Consider the following 13,046-nt stretch of genomic DNA (forward strand, 5'->3'; position numbering starts at 1 on the left):
ACAGTTGTCAAACTGAGCACACCTTGCATTTTTTACTTGTGCACATTAGTATACATAAGAAATCAACAGCAAATAGTAATTATCTAGAGCACAGATGCATGAAGGCAAGCGGGTGTCTGACCATACTTCCAGAAAAACACCAGCTTCCTAGTGTGGTTTTAGACATGGAGGCATTCATACTTTCGGGACACATATACACTCATGCTCTCTTCACATAAGGTGAAATATGGAACAATACATATGTCCAGTAGAAGTAACAATTTGGGTCAGTGTCATAAACATGAAGTTAACTTTTAGGAGGAAGGCAATAGAATGGTGGCATTGGTCAGGAACTTGGAAGACACTGTAGCGGTTATAGCTCTTACCACAAAATTGTGAGGACTAGAATTATAATCTCCAGAAACCCAGGTAAATTTTGGATGAGTGTGGTAGCCTGTCTGTAATTACAGCCTTAGAATTTGGAGACAAGGGTTCCACAGAGTAAGCTGATAAGAAAGGCTGGTTATATCAACACAGGCCAAGTTTCATTGAGAGATCCTGTCTCATTGGGAAATTGGAAAAATCAATACAGGATGATTCCCACATCAAATTTGTGCCCCCAAAACATAGGTATGAAGTGCACGTGTGCCCACACAGCGGCAAAGAATGTGTACACACATCTGTATGCCATATTCACAAGAAATGGAGAAAATTTGTGTTTGTGTGAAAGGGTTTTAATTTAAGATGCTAAACATCCATCCATTAACTGCAAAAGACAGTAAGATAGCACAAAGAATATAAATGGACCATTCATTCATTAAGTATTTAATGAAACATTCCTTTAGATATTACACATCAGTGTTCAACAAATATTTCGGCATATGCTTCTGAACTATTAATTGACATTATGGTAAGATAGAATGTCATTTCTATTTTTGGTATAGTTCAGGATGCCCTGCCTAGGGAATGTTGTTGCCCCCAGAAGGCTTGGCCTGTCCACACCCATTAATTTAGTTAAGGTGATCCCCTACAGAGCATCAAATATATGCAATCTCTTAAGTCTCTTTGTCTGGGTGATTTTAAGTTGTTTCAAAATGACAATTAAACCTAACCATCATATATGTGCTTACTTATTTAAGTATAATAAAATAATAATTTTGTTCACAAGAGCAAAATAGTGGTCTACTTAAAAGTCTGTGAATATATATATATATATATATATATATATATATATATATATATATATATATATATATATGATGGAATACTGCTTAGTAATAAAAAGCTAAAATAATGATATATGCCACAGAGTGTATGGTTTTTGAAGACATTGTACTTAATGAAATAATCCAGTCAGAAAAAGACATACCACAGGATCCCACTTCTATGAAATATCAACAGTTGTCAAATAGATGAAGAGTGTGTCACAGAGACTTTGATAAGAGCATATGAATAGTTGAATGAATGCATACAGTTTTACTTTTCTAAGATGAAAAAGGTCTAGTAATAAGTTTCTCAAAGATGTGCCTAGGCTTACCAACACTAAACTGTACATGAACCTTAAAAACAATTTGATGTTAATTTTATGTTACTTGTATTTTATTTCTAATGAAAAAATGTTCAAATGCCAAATAAACTCTATGTTAACTATATAGATGTGTGAGAAAAGCTGTGGACTAAAAAGATTATTAGAGAATCACATGGAACATTTTTTTCTACCTGGTTTTGCATCCTGCTTTCCATCCTCCTTAAAATACTGGGTTTTGGGCCATTTTACAAAGACCGTATCTTCCAACTTCATACCAAGATATGAGTTAGATAGGAGAATTTGTTTTCATTCACCAAGGGCAAGCAATAGGAAGATTTTTAAGTAACGGCAAAAGCATGGGGTTTGAAGCCATGCCCACACTTTAACATCAAAATAAGTATGCAAATATTGCAAACATCATGTGCAGAGAGCAAACAAGGTAAACAATTCCTTTGAGTCTAAAGAATATTATCTCATTCATGCAGCAACCCTCAGCATCAGCATCATGCTATTTCACCTACCTTGCTTCCGTACATCCTCCACAGCTGCCACCAACTCTTCTTTGAGGTCTTGACTCTCCTTAGCAATCTGTTCACCCTTTTCCAGGAAGTTCTGAGTAGCTTGTTCTACGGATGCAGCCAGCACATGGGCTTTCTTTGACCTTCCTTTCTTTTTACCTGATGGACCTTTGTTGCTTGTATTGACAAGTGTTGTTACCTGAAACACAAAAGAAAACCTATGAAACCACTCTGGAAGACTTCCTAGAGTTGGCTCATGATTTCTAACTATCCACTAAGACCAGGAAAAGGTGTTGGATCATTTAGAACTATTGTTACAGGCAGTTGTGAGTTGTCCAATCTGAGTTCTGGGAGCTGAACTTAGAGAACCTCTACAAGAATAAGTGCCCTTAACTGCTAGGCCATAGCTCCAGGCCTAACTCCTTTTTAAATACTTTAATTTGAACATATACCTCAGTTGTCATTTATCATTTACCACTATATACAGAGAACTGCTTAATTTGTTGATAAATCTTTTAATGTCTTTCAAACAACTTGTTAACCCCTATAGACACCAGAACCTTTATTCTGTGCCAGAGAGAAATCAGGGAGGAATAAATTCAGGTGTTCTACAATATGTCAATCACTGTTGTTATTTCTTCTTCTTCTTCTTCTTCTTCTTCTTCTTCTTCTTCTTCTTCTTCTTCTTCTTCTTCTTCTTCTTCTTCGTCTTCTCCTCCTCCTCCTCCTCCTCCTCCTCCTCCTCCTTATCTTTCTTCTTCTATTTTGTAACTATTGAACAAGGAACTTATCAGCTTCCTAAAAGGGAGAGTTTTGTAATCTGTTTTAATTTGCACATATCATGCTAAGACAAAGTTTTTCTTTCAATTATTAAGGCAACCAGTCCAGATAAAAGTTCTATCAAATGATACAGTCATGATGGCTACTCCACATCATGAAGCAGGCAAAGCCATTAGTCAATGTCATGATTAATGTTCATGCCTTTTTACAGCCATAGGCAACACAAAAGGAAACAAAGCTTTAAATAAACCTCTACTATGATGGTCAAGATAGGTAGGACCAGCCCTTCTGATGTGGCCAATACAGCTCTCTTTTGCTTAACTAGACACAGTAAATTATATAAACACAAGAACATTTCAGTGTGAACATTAGATAAAAATTAGGACACATAAAAATCTAATATCTTTAAAATCAGAATGTCAGCTAGTGGCAGTTTTACTGTGAAATGTGCATGCAATGAGGAACACATTTGAGTCTTTTCAGTCCCAGCCATATGGAACAATCACCAAAAGAAAGGCGGACTTGTCACTGGGCTGCTTTTCTGATGTGCAAGAGTGTTTTCTGTAATGAGGACATAATGCATAAAAACATACTACTCAACCAAGAAGATCAAAGCTCTGGATGAGAGATCAAGTCTCTGAGAACAACATGCACCCCAAGCAACAATGACCACTGGAAAAACCTTAGGTTGGTCAATACACATTTCACCAGAAGAGATATTTTTTATTTTCATTTATCTGCAATGCATTCTCATCAAATATTCAGTTCTGTGAAGATTTGTGATCTATGTTGTTATACTTCTAAAATTAGAAAAAGAATAGAATGGTAAAAGAAATATTAATTTTAGGTAGATTGACAGTTTTTAAGAACTGGGAGCTAATAATGAAGCTACCAAAATAGCTGACTGTCTGTATTATAGCTTCATCTCCTATAAAGGTAAACAAACATCAACTTTTCTACTATCTCAGCGCATTAGTACAGTAAACATAATTTAGAAGACATTCATAATAGCAAGTTTCCTTCATGTTGCTGTCATAAAATACTTTCACAAAACACCTTAATGAAGAAGAAGAAATCCAGGATCTAAGACTAAGGGGAAAACCAAAGAAGAACAGGTAGAAATATTGCAAGAGCCAGAAAACCACAACATAACCTGTGAGATCTGCATATAATATGGAAGCTGCACTCACAGACTCTTAACCCTATGGCTACATAAAGACTAACTAAAAATTGGCAATACCAGGTTGATATTCCAATGTGGACTAGATAAATATCATAAGGATAAACCCTAGATGAAGACCTACAGGAAATTATTGACTGCTGAGACTCAGTTTTCTTCAAATCTAGGCTCCTAATTGGTTATCTAATACCAGTTATCTGCACTAAAAACATATACGTATGAGCAACCTTAAATCATCTAAGCATGTTATACAGTGTGTGTGTGTGTGTGTGTGTGTGTGTGTGTGTGTGTGTGTGTGTGTGTACGTGTGTGTATAAGCAGTTTTTAAAGAAAAAATGAGAGGGAAAAGGCAACAAGAAAGGCTGGGAATGATTGTAATGTAGTACCCACACATAATTTTATTTTAAAAAAGATTCTCAAGAAAATGTGAAAAATTAAATATAACTTGAATGTCTATATGTCCAGAGATCTGTAAGGAGGACCCCAACTAACAATCTAAGCAATAGTGGAGAGGCTACCTTAAATGCCCTTCCCTGATAATGAGATTGATGACTACCTTATATGCCATCCTAGAACCTTCATCCAGTAGCTGATGGAAGAAGCAGGTACCCACAGCTAAACACTGAGCCGATCTCCTGGAATCCAGTTGCTGTGAGGGAGGAGTGATGAGCAAAGGGGTCAAGATCAGGCTGGAGAAACCCATAGAAGCAGCTGACCTGAACAAGGGGAAGCTCATGGACCCCAGACTGATAGCTGGGAAACCAGCATAGAACTGATGCAGACCCCATGAATGTGGGGGTCAGTGAGGAGGCCTTGGGCACCTGTGGGGCCTCTGGTAGTGGATCCTAGCATACAAATGGACTTTGGGAGCCCACTCCACAAAAAAAGATAAAGAGCAGCATGTAATTGTGAGCATCTTAAAAAAAAGAGTCAAAGTCTGACTGCTGACACACAAGAGATGCCATTCACTCAGAAAGTATATGATGGGTCTTAGAAGTATTTTAACCTATGAAAATCATTTTTATCTCTTCTCATATTAATAACTTCTTTAGGATATATAGCAAATTTCTACTTGTATTTACTTTTATTAATGATATATAAAATGGTTTGTATTGTGATGTTTTCATACAAACATATTTTGAAATATGTCCTTATTGACTTGGTGTGTAATTCTCTTCTCAATGGTAGCATGCAAACACCAATTGATATAGGCATCTCAGCGTGGACACTGAGCAGTTACTGATGAGACAATCTTGTCATTACAAATGGGTATTTGTATGATGTTACCACTAACATATTGGCACTTCCTTGAAACAGTATTAATTTTATCTGTGGCCACTAAATTTGTAATATTTATGACTTATTTTTATAATGACTTGAAAAATATTACAAATTTGTAGACCCTATATGTTAGTCTGTTTCTCCAATGCTACTGACTCAAACAGAACAACAGACTAGAGGTGGTAAACTGCACCATGATGGTAAGTCTGTTCACATGCAAACATGTGGAAACACTGCTTTTTTATGCAAATACCACTACAGACTGAGGTAACCCCAGTGAGCCTTGATGTCACCACAGCAGTACTTACAGGCAGCATCCTTCTCCCAGATCTATTTGAATCTGTGGGACTCGGTGCCACATATACTCGGTGCTGATCACAGTGTCCTTCTGTGGCCCAAAGCAGCAATGCCTTTTCTCAGCAAAGCAGCAAATGTTTTGAACGAGAAATATAAAGTGAGTAGGAAGGCATTTGTCTTTTTAAAAATCTTAAGTTGTTTAGTCATCAGCACCCATGACAGAAAACCCATGCTGTCTAGAAAGTCCCTAAAATAATTAGGGAAAGACTCCACTCGACTCATGATTCACTGTTTTGCATTTACCAACTTTAAAGCAAAACAAAACCAGACTGCTCAAAGGAGACTAGAAAGAAAGATGAAACCAGGATAAATACAAAATATTTTCCAATCAGCTCTAATTAAAGGACTGAGTTAAGCCAAGCCTGCCTTCCCCTAAATGTCACCACAGGCCTGCTGTTTATGGGGTGGTTGCAGGAGCTGAAGGACCTGAGTTTCACCCCGAGATTCTATGCGAAAGTGAGGAAAAGAGGCAGGCAACAGTAATACCGGCACTGAAGAGGAGACTGGCGGGGGGGGGGGCATTACTGGAACTTGTTTCCCAGACAGCCTAACTGAATGTGGGGGTTTGCCAGCCTCACCTGGAGATGACTTGGTTGATTTACAGACATGACAAAGTGCAATGTGCGGGTCTCTCCACTTGGGCTATTATGATCACCCTTCCGGCAATTTTGGAGGCCAGCTACTAAAGATAAAAATGCAGAGTTCCTTTCCCTTGGAGCAATATAGACCATGAGTGAGAAAAGCCCACGTGGATATTTTGCAATAAGAAGAAAATTTCTAATCAGCTATATGTGTGAGATTTTAATGAGCAACCAGGCACTGTAGCTAATATTAACTGTATTCACATATTATTTGTAGTTAGTAAATATCATCCTGAAAATTTTATATCATTCTTATTAAATATCTACACATGGTTTATGAGGTATATAATGTTATTAGTAAAGGAGAATGAAAAGGGGAGAAGAGGAGGGGTGAGGAGGACATAAGGGAGCAGGAAGGTTGTGTAGGGGGAAGAATAGCGAAGAGCAAAAAGAGCTACCATACAAGAGGGAGCCAGTATAGGTTTAAAGAGAATCAGGCACTAGGGAAATGTCCAGAAATCTACAAGGATGACACCAACTAACAATCTAAACAACAGTGGAGAGGCTACCTTAAATGCCCTCCCCTGATAATGAGATTGATGACTACCTTATATGCCATCCTAGAGCCTTCATCCAGCAGCTAATGGAAGTAGAATCAGATACCCACAGCTAAACACTGAACTGAACTGGAATCCAGTTGCAGAGGAAGGAGGAGGAATGAGCAAAGGTGTCAAGACCAGGCTGGTGAAACCCACAGAAACAGCTGACCTGAACAAGGGGAAGCTCTTGTTCCCCAGATTGATTGCTGGGAACCAGCATGGAACTGATCCAGACCCCATGAATGTGGGTGTCAGTGAGGAGGCCTCAGAAATCTATGGGGCCTCTTGTAGTCGATCAGTACTTATACCTAGCATAGGAGCCCACTCAGCCTAGACACATGAGGGAGGGCCTAAGCACTATCCCAAAGAATATGACAGACTCTGAAGACTCCCTATGGAAGGCCTCACCCTCCCTGGGGAGCAGAAATAGTTGGGATAAGTAGGGTGTTAGTGGGGGACAGGGGAGAAGGGGACAGAGAGGGAACTGGGATTGACATGTAAAACAATCTTGTTTCTAATTCAATAAAAAATGGAGGAAAAAAAGGAATGAATGACTGCTAAATAACTAAAGCATTTTATTCCCATATATGCAAATGAATATGCTAAAAGTATTTGCTTATTAGCATGGACTACATATGGACACACATGTGCACATACACACTACACAATGCATTCTGTTTACTTTGATGTTTTAGATTATTATTTCAATATTTTATGTCAATCTTGTGTAGATTAAAGCTTTTAGGTTTGCTGGTAGTATTTCCTCTTTTCCTTATGAGACAATTTTAAATGGTCATGACTGTTCATATACAGTAAAAGAAAACCATTTTTTAAATGAAATTTCAATGGCCTAGGTATAACTTGATAGCTTCTGAACAGTATTTCAAAAAGCAGAGTATGTTTTCACATCTACACCATGGAGAACCTGATCACAAATCTAAAGTCATTCAAGTCAGATGCAAGCTTTTTCTCAAGTCGAAATTCTCATTACCAAATGTAAGAAATGTCAATTACAAAATATCAAGGGAGACGATTAAGAGGAGAGAGTGCTGGTCTTGCACAGAACTAGAATTCAGATCTTAGAGCCATGTGGCCCTTCATAATTGCCTGTAACTCTAGCTCTGAGTATCCCACAGCCGTTTTTTGCTGCCTTGGGCACCCGCCACATATACATGATATGGTGGTTTGAATAGGTATTGCCCCCCCATTGAGTCATGCGTTTGAATGCTTGGTCCATAGGCAGTGGCACTATTAGTGGCCTTGTTAAAGTATATGTGGCCTAGTTGGAGGAAGTATGTGGAGGCCAGTCTTTGAAGTCTTATATGCTCAATCTAGGCCTAGTGATACTATCTACTTCTGCTGCCTGCAGATCTTACTTCTCCTGCACCATGCCTGCCTGTATGCTGCCTTGATTCCTGCCTCTACAACAATGGAATGAACATCTGAAACTGTAAGAGACACTCCAGTAAATGTTTTCCTTTATAAGAGTGCCTTGGTCATAGTGTCTCTTCACAGCAACCCTGAGACACATGGCCTACACTGACACACATACACTTAAACAGAAATAACTGAAAAAATTCTTTGTGGTTGCAGAGATGGGTCAGCAGTTAAGACCACTTACTGCCCTATCTGGGACCCAAGTTTGGTTCCCAGCACCTACACAATTACAACTGTCTGTAATCCCAGTTCTGGTGATCCGATGCCCTCTTCCGGCCTCTTTAGGCCCTGTATGCACTTCCTGTTTACTATCTTCTAGTATTTTTAATCATCATTGTTTGTATTTTAAGTGTCCCTCAACTATCCATAGATTGCAGGCATGATGCACTTATAGGGAAGTGTTGCAACTGTTAAGAGATTATGCCAAGCCTGCATCTGCTATTTCTGATCACACCAAAGAGTGGGGAGGGAGACTAAGGGCACTGAAATGCCATCTTCCCAACAATATGTAGCTATTATAATAATGAATCTTCAACTACTACAGATTATTACACTGTGCCTGACCAAAAGTGAGCCCATTAACAGCAAGAAAAGGATGTAAGAGGGATTCAGGGTGCTGTCCTTCTCATTGTTGAACTATTTCCTGTAGATAGGTTCAGGGAAATGGGGAGTCACAGTCTATACCTGTGTTCACACAGATTACCTGATTAAAGGTAGTGGGTCTTTTAACAAAATGAAAAGTCATGCATTTGGGAAAGGAACAATTAGGAAAGACAGGTGTGGGAGTTGGTAGGGGTGGATGGGAGATAAGAGAAGATGGGTGGAGAGATCAAATGGATTACATTGTGTATGTATACGAAAGTATCTGAGAATAATTTGATAAAAATTGAAAATATTATTCATATAACTAGCATTTATAAATAAAAACAAAGTTTTCTCCTGCAAAGAAATTTAAAGTTGTCCCTTTCCTTTGAACTAAAATGATCAGCAAAATTCCATGACAATTTGAACACATGCATCAGAAAGTATTGGAGGGACTTTTCATAAGTCTTCTTGTCACTTAGACCTACTCAGTAGAGGACTGGCACAGTAACCACTAATGTCAATGCAGATTAAAGTAATCTTGAAGAATCAGGAACACATCAAACACATCATGGAAAGGTGATGAGAAAGATCAAGGCTCCAGGGGATGGCACCACGAAGGAGAAGGAGTTGGTCTAAATCATCACCAAAGCAATGGTGGTAACATAGGTGAAGGACATGCTTTCTTACTTGCCCTCTCAACTGTTATCTCACTTGTCAGCCAGAGTTCATACTTAGTACATTTATCAGTTGGAGGCAACTTTCAAAAGTGGCAAACTCCACAACAAAGAAACCTTCTAGGGATTAACAAAACAAAAGTAGTTCGAATGTGCAATATCATGATCATCTTGAGTTATAAAAACTCACCAGCTACTCCAAAATAAGGGTGCATAGGATTAACCTCCTTAATATTACTAAATGTCTTAAGTGTATTAAGGAAAATATCAGCAGCACAGCACAACTATAAACATCATTTTGACACCGGCTGGAGAGATGGCTCAGTATTTAAGATCACTTGCTACTACTCTTCCGGAGGACCCTAGTTTGTCACCCAGCATTCAGATAGGATGGCTCACAGTTGTCTATGACTACAGCTCCATAGGAAATGACGCCATTTTCTGGCCTCAGTGTGCAACTGTACTCAAATATACAATTGAAAGTAAACAAAAGCATCAACTCATAAGGTAAATATAATGTACTCATTTTCTTGCTTCAATAAAGACACAAAGTCGTCTCTCTCTCTATCTCTCTCCTTCTCTCTCCCTCCCTCCTCTCCCTCCCTCCCTCCCTCCCTCATACTTCAGTAGAAATCTTTGCCTATAATTTTATATCTCTGTATATGCCTGTGCCTTGACTTTTGCAGGTTTTCTATTTGACACATATCTTACATATATTGTTGTGAAATTCTGATAACTAGAATATATAGAAAAGCTAAATTTCAGGTCACCTTTTAGAGAATCAAATGACTGATTTTTGTATTAATAAAGTCAACAATAATAGCTGAAATTAAATATAAAATTAATATGTGCATATGCACACACATATAATCAATTAGCATTTCTTGGCATGGAGACAATATCACTGTTCTCATATATAGTGTCTAGCACTTGCAAACTTTTGAACTTGACAGGACTTGACAAAACCTACTAAGAGCAACAAGAAAGTCATATTTCCCCATCTGCACACCCAGAAAATATCTCACAAAACAATGAATAGAAATTGTTTTCCAAAATATTAATCCTTCAGTGATTGAAAGATTTTAATTCTAGATTTTTCTCCTCTAGAATCAAAAATATCAAATTATTAATAGTGACACTTTGTCCATTTTTAATGGAATCCAAATACAGAACACTCTCCAATTAGTCCCAGCCCATTACACATAGTGTGTTTGTGAATTAGGAATTAAAAGTACTGTCCTTATTTCTAGGAGAAGGTCTTGAATCAGTTGAAAAGAAACTGCATGTTAGAGGATTTTTTACTATCTGCTCTGAGGCTTGGGAATCATTAAGTACACAGGGTGGAAAGCACTTTGAGGCAGAAGAGGAGCAAGGCTGTGAGATTCTATCTTAGGGGGCTTGCACAGACAATGCTGTCACGTTCTCACAGCATCTGTGGTTATATGAACAATAAATATACACAAGAGTGAGCCTACTAACAGCCCACCACAGAACAGGGATGTTCCCATTGGACCTTAACCACTGGTTACTTACAGATTATGGGGGAGAAACTGTCATTGTATTCAGCTTTATACACTCTGATTCACTCACAAGGTTCCAATGTACAATTCCAAATCCACAATTATGTAGATAATCCCGAGTAAACTCAGTGGGCTTCAAACCCACTGATTGAAAGGGAATTGCAGGGAGGAGGGGCTTAACAGAGGTGGGAAGGAGACTAGAAAGGGAGAGGGCAGTAATCAGATTGTAATTTATACATGAATAGAATTGCCCAAGAACAAATTCAAAGAAAGATTTTTAAAATGCACAATAGAGGCGGCAGGACCTTTCAAATACTTGAAGACTTGATTTATTTGACATGTGCTGTTTATCCCTTAAGCCAATAGTGAGTATAGGTTTGTCCCATTAGACATATTATATAAATTTCTGAAGTGAAAAATCAATTGTTCTTATGGCTAGCTAACTGGTGTGTCTGTAGAATTTCCTCAGAGCATGAAGGACATACTCTATTTTAAAAGAATTCCTAGCCTTTCAAAGAGATAATTACATAATCTGCTGACATTTTCTGGATTTGATATGTACGTGTACATTATTGTTCTCCCATTAAACTACAAGCTGCTGGTGAAATGCCAATAGCATGAGAAAAGACCACGTTGACATTTACTGTGGGTCAGCTTCACGGACAGAACACTTGAATGCACTGCCTTGGTGTGCACCGTGCTCCTTAAGCTTTGCTTCTCTGAAGGCTCTGGGGATTTGTTGATGCAAGGAGGGGTAAATGAGCAGGATGTAATTATACTTGTCAAGATTCTTCTTCTGTACCTTTATTTGGACAATTTGTAAAAAAGAGGCACCTCATTTTCTATCTAAAGACAGACAAAATTTCTCTTTAAAACACTAGTGCACAGAAATCGTAGGATGGGACTTGGGTGATCAGGAATGAAGCATTGTTGGGTGAAAAGACTGTAAAAGGGAGAAACATGAAGTAGGGAAGAGAGGAACAGCTATGGAGACTGCCGTGTGTGTGTGTGTGTGTGTGTGTGTGTGTGTGTGTGTGTGTGTGTGTGTGTGTATACAGTGGGTTTCAAACAAGAAATGAATGATTGAAAGGGAAGAGGGGCTTAACAGGAGGAGGAGGAGACTAAAAGGGGGACAGTAATCAGAATGCATTTTGTACATGAATGGAATAGCCAAAGAACATTATATATCTGTAATACCTTACATATATTTAATGATTTTATGCCCATATACATTGTATCTTGATCACATCCATGTCTAGATCCTCACTCCCACTTCCTCGGCCCCTCCTCCTGGCTAGTAAGTACCCTTCCAACTTTCATGTCTTACTTATTTTTAAATGTCTTAGTTAGGGTTTCCTATAAGAACATGGACAATCTGATAGCTGTACACAGAAATATAAAAGATTACAAAACAGCTATAGTTAGTCTACATCTTGTACAGCTCTTGTTTAAGTAGCCATAAATTCAACATCAGTTCAACAGCCATGTCTTGTCTAGGAGACAACATGTCATAGCCCTCTTTCGCATCCCCTATCTCTTAATTCTTCCCAACTCTTCTGCGATGTTCCCTGAATTTTTTAGGTGGGTTGCTATAGATGTCTCGTTTTGTGGCAAACACTCAATAGCCACTTGCTCTCAGAAAATTGACCAGGTCTTTGTTTCTGCATCCACTGCTGTCCACTGCAAAGAGAAGCTTCTCTGAGCAAGGTTAAGAACAGTGCTGATCGACAGATACTAACATAAATATTTAACAGGCAGTTTAACACCATGGCTGTCTCACAAAACAACAGTAGTAGGTGTCCCCACCAAGGCCTATGACCTGCCCAGTGATGATCTTTGAGCCAGGTTGGTCACACCAGACATGATTTCCCTCCTTTGGAATAGGCCTCAAATCTAATCAGAAAACAATTGGTTAGCCTCCAAACAGTCTTGCAACTATTACAACTTCCTGACAGACCAGTGCTGTAGCATGCATGGCCCACTGCAGGGTAAATCAATCATAGCTTCTGTCTACCAGTAACCTGTAT

General features: G+C 38.5%; 1 protein-coding gene across 5 annotated transcripts in view; it reads right to left on the bottom strand.

Moving 5' to 3' along the window:
* Positions 1–13,046, bottom strand: part of Ctnna2 (catenin alpha 2) — a 1,115,196-nt gene that overhangs the window by 892,563 nt on the left and 209,587 nt on the right. For all 5 annotated transcript variants that reach the window (XM_027429452.2, XM_035448606.1, XM_027429453.2 and 2 more), the window contains one exon: positions 2,029–2,224. In XM_027429452.2, coding sequence (XP_027285253.1) covers positions 2,029–2,224 — 196 coding nt within the window. The remainder of the gene's footprint in view (positions 1–2,028; positions 2,225–13,046) is intronic.

Source organism: Cricetulus griseus, chromosome 8 (assembly GCF_003668045.3).
Source record: "Cricetulus griseus strain 17A/GY chromosome 8, alternate assembly CriGri-PICRH-1.0, whole genome shotgun sequence".
In the NCBI taxonomy this organism is placed as follows: domain Eukaryota; kingdom Metazoa; phylum Chordata; class Mammalia; order Rodentia; family Cricetidae; genus Cricetulus; species Cricetulus griseus.